This window comes from Asparagus officinalis, chromosome 5 (assembly GCF_001876935.1).
Source record: "Asparagus officinalis chromosome 5, Aspof.V1, whole genome shotgun sequence".
In the NCBI taxonomy this organism is placed as follows: domain Eukaryota; kingdom Viridiplantae; phylum Streptophyta; class Magnoliopsida; order Asparagales; family Asparagaceae; genus Asparagus; species Asparagus officinalis.
This window is the reverse complement of record NC_033798.1, coordinates 11431817-11439547: the sequence shown is the minus strand read 5'-3', so window position 1 is coordinate 11439547 and position 7731 is coordinate 11431817. Positions and strand designations below refer to the sequence as shown.

The 7731-nt window shown below is 39.3% G+C and overlaps 1 protein-coding gene across 2 annotated transcripts; it reads left to right on the top strand.

The window, feature by feature from the left end:
• LOC109842733 (dehydration-responsive element-binding protein 2B-like) lies at positions 1792-7496 on the top strand. Of its 2 annotated transcripts, none has more exons than XR_002247366.1 (2): positions 1792-2046; positions 4946-4992. XR_002247366.1 is itself a non-coding variant. In XM_020411602.1 (2 exons), exons 1-2 carry the CDS (start codon positions 2027-2029, stop codon positions 6941-6943), a joined length of 825 nt encoding a protein of 274 aa, XP_020267191.1. In that variant the 5' UTR covers positions 1884-2026; the 3' UTR covers positions 6944-7496. The 2 variants fall into 2 exon arrangements, 1 of the variants encoding a protein (XP_020267191.1); XM_020411602.1 differs by lacking the exon at positions 4946-4992 and adding an exon at positions 6139-7496 and having other exon boundaries at positions 1884-2046.

Below are 7731 nucleotides of genomic sequence, written 5' to 3'. Positions count from 1 at the left end.
TTATTTCTTATGCAAATAAGTCAGAGATAATTTTGATTAAAAAAAAGAAAAAGAAAAAGTCTTTAACCATGCTGTGGTTAGAAAAGTTGAGGTGGTGGATCGAAGAAAGCTTGGAGAACTTCAGCTGACTAGCTATTAAGATAGTATGAACCGTTCAGGTAAAATCTTACCTTGGTTTAAGCCTAATTGATTTCTTAGATCTATGATCAACAGTATTCATCATATTTTACATACTATATGTGGATAAATTTAGAAATTTATATATTTTTTCCCAGAAAAATTAGGTTAGAGTGGTCCAATGTTTTTAATTTTCTCAGACACCATCAATATCGTCCATTTTGTACATAACTGAGGTGATGACTAGAAATTGAGAAATGATAGAGGCACACCATCGACCACACCTCCGGCCACACCCCCCGCTACAGTGCAGAGGGCTCCACTTGAGATTTTTTTAAAAAACCTTACGTGGGGCCGCCAGCACTGTAACTAGAGTGGGGTATGATCGGAGGTGTGCCCGAGGGTGTGTCTGTAGCGCCTCCCTTAGAAATTTCTAAATGAATTTAATATACATGGATATTATGATTATGATGTGAAAAGCATCGATATTGACTACCCTATAGGCTTACTTTTTACCATAGCTCATGATAAAAGTCTTATCTCATAGTTTTGTTCTCCAAAGCGCAGCCATATTTAACGATTTTGTAATTTCTATATCTATATGTGGGCCGGCCCAATATCCCAATAGCCAAACTCAGGCCGGAGCAAACATGGGCTTTTATCTGTACCTAGAGCAAGGAAAAAGCCTGATCTCATCCGAACCTGAAACCACAGATTTCACCCAAACGGGATCCACTTGAACATAAAAAAAAAATAAAAATGTATTTTGCTTGTGTGCGCTCAAATATATTCTATTTGCAAAATTTATCTTCACATCGGAATATTTGGTAAGCGAATCAAGGTTCCCGAAAAGTGGTGTCCCTACAAATTAATAATTAAATAATATAATGGTTTCTATGGAGTTTTTATACTTTGAAAAAAATCAAGTATATAATTGTAACATCATTATAACATTATTAAACACATCTTCCTCAATGTATCATCAATTATTAAGTAATCATCGAGACAATCTTCACTATTTTATTCCGCAACTAATTTTTTTTTCAGATCATTATAAAGCTCGTTCGCCAATAATCACAGCCACAGATAAAATTAATACGTCTTCATACAAAAGTACACAAAAAGATAGAAATTTACTAGAGCTGAGTAGCAGCCAAGTTAAGAATTACAGTTGTGAATTTTTCAATTTTAGTGGGTTTGGATGAGGTTTAGGATCATGGATAAATGCGGTGTCATGTGACACCATTTTACTTCTAACGACTCTACACCTATGCAAATGACTGTATAATTGGTATTTCGTCTAAACATCCCTCCAATTTAACATTAATAATTCTAAACTGAAGTAAAAATAAAATGGTAAAAGTATAATTGACATCATGAAAAATAAGTCCTATTTTTCCATACCTAGCAAATTAATATATTTAAAGATCTACCTCTAAATTTGTATATTTGCTTTATCTCTATGAATTTTTGCCTTGCTATAAATGAATGACTATAAAACTCAAATGTAGAGGAATGTACGGTTAAATCAGCAAATATGTATATTTATACAACAAACCTGCAAATATGTATATTTATACAACAAACCTGCAAAAAAAAAAACCCAATTTAATGAGGAAGTAGCAAGTGCCCAATCCCCAATCGCATTTCGAGAAAGTTCGGGACGCGTGTCGTATCGGGTCGCTACTGTAGCGACACGAAAGCAAGCACGTCAACAAGAAATATCCCGAGCCTCCCCTATATAAACGGACATAAAGCTGTGCTCGGAGAGCTTTTCTTGGCGTTCAAGAGAGATCTACAGCATTCCATATTTGGAAAAAAAAAGCAAAACCCTAACCCTAGCGCGATTCATCTCAAAATCGAGAAGATAAACCCTAGAAAAAGAAGAGAAGCTCTGGGGATTCTATCAATGGCCGACCCTCTACAAAGGTAAGATAATTGGTTTCAGCTTCAAGCTGCTCTTTTTATTGAGTTTATTGTGTTTTTGGGGCTGGAATTAGGGTTTCGTACTCTCTTTATCAACTAGCCATGAAATTTATCTTTTTTATGTGCTTTTTATTTCCTCGGTGTCCTTGGTTAGGGCCTTGGGGGTTGATTTTTGTTTAGATACCTGGATTTTCATCGATCAAGAAAATTAGTCCTTGAAATAGGATCCATCTTGTGAAGAATTGGGATTTGGAGTTCTTATGTGTATATTGTGAACTTGGGAGTTGGCAGATGGGTATTTTGGAGTTCGTTTTAAGTTGAAATCCTCAATAAATTAGATTAGGAAGAATATAAAGTATTTTACCTTTTGCGCTGTTGAGAATCGTAAGCAAAGTAACTAGTAGGGATGTTGATGGCAATAGATTAGCAAGGTGGGTAGGGGATGGGGTGTATAGGATGAAATAAATCAAGCTAAAGGAGAGAGTTTACTAATCAATGTTGCCGGTTAGTATCATGTGATATGTTAGATAACATTGAGTTTGGTGCCATGATGACATTACACTTCTTATGTAGGATTTTTTAAAAAGGAAGGTTAGCCCCTACTTCTACCACGAGTCTCTAATTGAGCTTGTGGCGCCCTGTGAGCATATAGAAACAGTTCTGAGATTTGATAATTAATTAAGAGAGGAATTGTATTTGATTGCATGTAAATTGGAATTAAATTACATTTGACAATAATTACTTAGCATGTAAGTAGAGGGAGGATAGCAAGTTAAGAATATACGTGCATAGGATGTGCGTGTGCGCAGGGTCCTAAGGTGAGAAGGCACGGGCATTGGATTTGTGTGTGCAATATCCCAATGAGAGAAAATACGGGCGTAGAATGTGCGCGCGCGCATGCGGCACACTCGACATCCTACTAAAGGATTCTTATAACTTTCCTCCTTTCCAGCATATGCTATTGTTGTATCACTTGTGCATACGGAGAATGCATGAATTGCTTAATAAGCATGAATTTAATGATAATAACCTCTTTTGAGGATGTTCCTTGTTCATATTTCTTGGAGGCTGTCTTGGAAGATCTGGGAAAATAGGGGTGGAATAACTAGGTTGATCAATGGGTTAAAGGAACAATGGTGGCGGATGTAGACAATACTCTAGTGTTAATTTCTCCAAATTGTTGTAAAAGTAGGGCTGCACAGCAACCTGATTGTTCCTGTAAGCTACGGGGCAAGTCTTTGGTGCAACATAGAAGTTAAAGGTCTTTATCTGTGGTGGGAAAGTTTGAATGGTTGAAAAGTGAACAGTTGAACATTTTCCAAAGAGTCATTTCAAATTCACTGTCTGAGCGCGATTTTGGGGATGCTTTACCAGATAGTGGTCAGGGAAAGTTTAGGTAGTTGCAATAGAAACCAAAATGCTGCGTAATATTTACTCTGCCTGAATCCTTCTGGGAGGAGGTGCACACCAATCAGGTAGGGATAGGAGATGTCATTTACGATATTCATATTATCCCCTAGTTCGAGATAGGGATGCAAATTCATATATAATTAGGTAAGAATTGATCCAAGACAGGGATGCAAATCCATATATGATTAGGTGAGAACCGATGCATTTTAGCATAATTGAAAAACATATACGAATAAATAAGGATGTGGTTCGAATATACACATAGAATATGTATTATCCGCGTATGGTTTGAGTGCAGAACATGTATTATCCGCATATAAACACAGATATGACTATGGCACATAGTTTTTGTTGAGGCTCTGATATGAGCAATACTTGCTAGTTAGATGCCTTAAGTCAAGTATAAAGCCTCACCTGTTCATAGTCAATGGTTTTATCACGTGTGGGAACTTGGGATCCTACGTTGTATAAATTGGTGACCATCCTGAATCATCTCCCCACATATGTCTCCATCTGGGACCAACACTAAGTAGATAATTGATGTAAACTCCTGATGACCCACAATATATGGCTCTTTGCTTGGCTTGATCCTTTGAGACTAGGAAAATCTCATTTTCTTTGGTTGGCTTTTGGTGCGGAGCTCTGCCCTTACTCCTCTCTCTTAATTTATTGGTTGGATGGAGATGTGGTTTTGTGTGAAATATGTATGGTGTTCGTATATGACAAGGTTGTAGTATATTTGACTAAGGGTTTCACTCCGTCTGTATACGCATCTGCATGCATTTTCTACTGTATTTTGATTTCAGCCTCCTACAAAAAAAATGTAATATCACCAACTACACCCAATTGGGTATGGATGAGAGCGGGTTCAATAGTATCTGGAACCATTTGCATACCATTTGTGTCACATGCTCATAGTGCTAGAGGTAAAAGCCTTTCTTCATGAAACATAATCCTAAGGTATGCCGGACCTTATATGTATTGGGCCAAGACATTTTAAAAACACTTCAGCGATTATGAATACAGACTTACGGGAGATGTTTCAATTCATTAAATTAAATAAATGAATAGATATTTATACGTGCCTAGGATCCACCATTGTGCCTTTATGCCCTTTTTCTGTTGGGTCAATTGCAAGTTAGGAAGTGGTAGGGCGTGGTGGACTTTGATGGCGTGAAAAATTAATTTTCGGAGTAACTCGTGTCACATCACTGTATTTTTTTGTCCTATTACATGTAAGAGATTATGTAGTGCTGTGTCCAGTCCTAGTATTTGGGTAGGGTGCATTAAGTGAGCTATGAGGTAAATATAAATCCTTTTTTGAGTTTAATTTTTTCCCTGCAAATATTGAGTTTTGTGCTTTTTGGTTGATCACATGCTTTCTGATTTGTGGTGTTTATGTTGTTTGCCTTATAAACCTAGATTTGTGGAAGGAGAGCAATCACATGCTTTCTGATTTGTGGTGTTTATGTTGTTTGCCTTATAAACCTAGATTTGTGGAAGGAGAGCAAAGCCAAGTCTCAATGGTGGATTGATTGCTGTTGTTTGCCTTATAAACCTAGATTTGTGGAAGGAGAGCAAAGCCAAGTCTCAATGGTGGATTGATTGCATCATCTTAGGTATGAACAATTTCCTGTGCTTTCTGTCAGCAAACCTATGGTTCGATACAGAAACCACATCAGCAATGGTGGGGTTTGGTCTGTTAAGTTTTTACTTTAGAACAGTTACTAATGGCCTGACACTTTCTGGGCTTGTGATCTACAAAAATTCTCAGTGAAGGGCTGTCTATTAGCTTTATGAGAAGGCGTCGATTAGCGATATAAAATTGGATTTTGACAACAACAGCAGATTACGGATGAGGGTGTGGGGTTCTGTGGAGAAGAGGGTGGGGGGTTCCTGTGAGATTACTTAGAGAACATGTAGAGAGTGGAGTTTACGACTTACTCAAGATGGTTAAGCTACTTGTCACGTAAGTTTTATGTTAACTGGGCACTGCAGGTTTAACAGCAGCAGATTAGAGTTCAGGGTGTGAGATACCTTGGAGAACATGTAGAGAGTGGAGTTTAGAACTTCAACCCAAAATGGTTAAGTTACTTGTCACATAAGTGGACTGGGGACTGCAGGTTTAAAAACTGCATGGAGTACTCACATGAGATCTCTACGTTTAGGACAATTCAAGATCATGGTGGAATGTGTTTGCTCTATGCTGCTGCTGGAAACTGGTTCACGTTTTACAAAATCTAGAAAGCATCACTAGTGCCCAGTTTTGAAGCAGGCATATTGTGTGGCCATTTGCTTCCTTTGTGTGATACGTTTGCTGAATGCTTCCTTAAGTGCCCCGTTGTCTTCACGTAAATTTGAATGAACTCGGATGTATAATTTGATGTGTGTGATATCTTTTCTGAAGACTTGGCCTTTTGTCCTTGCATAGTGTGCTTGAGCTCATGTGCAACTTGTTTGATGTCCGTGTGATATGTGTGATCTGTCTGCCAAATGCTTCCTTGTATGCTTTTTTGTTTTGGCCTAACTGTTGACAAGCTTGTATATTTCTTGATATGTTTATGGCTCTTTGCACCTCCGCTTCCCACTCTAATGTGCGTTTACTTGTTTTGTGTATCTAAGTGAGTGATGATAATCCAACTGTTTCCCTAGCGTTGGTACTGACTTGTTCTGATCTTTTTGCAGGAAGAAGAGACCGAGGAGGAGGAGTGATGGTCCTGACTCCCTTGCAGAAACCCTCGCAAAGTGGAAAGAACTCAACCGTCAAAATGATACATCCAAAGACGGTAGAAAACCTACACAAAAGGTACCCGCAAAGGGATCAAGAAAGGGGTGCATGCGAGGAAAGGGCGGTCCAGAGAATTCCCACTGCAACTACCGCGGCGTGAGGCAACGGACATGGGGAAAGTGGGTCGCTGAAATCCGAGAGCCCAACCGTGGGAGCCGCCTCTGGCTCGGCACTTTTCCTACAGCTCTAGAAGCTGCCCGTGCATACGATGAAGCTGCTAAAGCGATGTACGGATCCCTTGCCCGTCTAAATTTCCCCGACCGCAAAGAAGCTTCAACTGCTACCACCACATCAGAATCGTGTGGTTCTACTACAACATCACATCCGAGCGTATCATCAGGAGGGGAGGACCATGAACAACTGACGTCTCCGAAACCAGAACCAAAAGATGACCCAAATGGGGAGAAGCTATTTGGGAACCTCGATCACATCCAGGATCTCCCTGAAGAGATGTTCGACGTTGAGGACATGCTGAGGATGATGGATGCAGATCCGAATAACATGGGTCAACCTGAAGGCGGAACTGCAGGACTAGAGTGGCAGTATGACGGTCCCCTGGCTTATGCGAATGTGGGTCTAATGGAGCCGGATCCTTATGGTGTGGATTACAGGTACAATGTTATCAGGCCAATGAGGCAAGATGTCGACTTTGCGCCTCTGATCGACCAGGAGGTGTTTGATCCTGAATTCGGTGGGTTTTAGTTGAACTTTTCTTCAGCAAGCTCTGCTTTCATGGATTTAGTTTTTGGCATGGGGGTCTTTCTCATACTCTTGAATATTAGGGAGGGTTTATGGGGGAGAACTCTGTCAGGGGCGAGGATGCATTTTTAGTCTCCTGTAGTATTTATAAAGGGTCATGTTCTTGTGACGCGTCCTAGGATTTGTTTTGGTTCTTCCGTTTGTTGCTTATACAGATTGCATTCTGGAAGCTGGATTGTGTAGAACTGTACAGTTGAAGTAGTGTACCGAGGTAAAAGGCTTCTCGTTGATTATGCCTCTGCTCGGAGTGGCGCGCGAGGCGAAGTTTTTTCTTTTTTTGGTTAATCATGTGTCTATTATAGAGATTATTTATTGGTGCAAAAGAATATATAGGCCTTTTTCCTATTTTGTAGTTTTTGTGGGATGCCTCGGGCGAGAGATGGCACAGAATTTTTTTTTATCACAATAATGTAATTGGTCCTTATGTGAGGTGGATGAGAAGAAGTTGTAATTTATTTGCGTTAAGAATTTTATGCATCATGAAATTTGCCTTTGAGTTGCCAAAAGCCGGAGTAATCATATCTGTGCAAAATTTTCTACTGGCATCATTCGAGTAGACAACAATGTCAATTACTACACCGTGACAAAAAAAAGCATCATACTCATATCCATCCATCTGAGATAGTGACTGTTGCTACATAATAATAATAATAACAACTAACAGCTCAAAATGAGGGCTACGGGGTAAATTCATCAAGCCACAGTTTTTGTTGATGGAGAATTGGATGAAA

Excerpts from the sequence above, each read along its gene's own strand:
- LOC109842733 (XM_020411602.1), top strand. The coding sequence starts at position 2,027 with ATGGCCGACCCTCTACAAAG. Across the intron at positions 2,047-6,138 it reads ATGGCCGACCCTCTACAAAG|GAAGAAGAGACCGAGGAGGA; the intron begins GTAAGATAATTG and ends ATCTTTTTGCAG.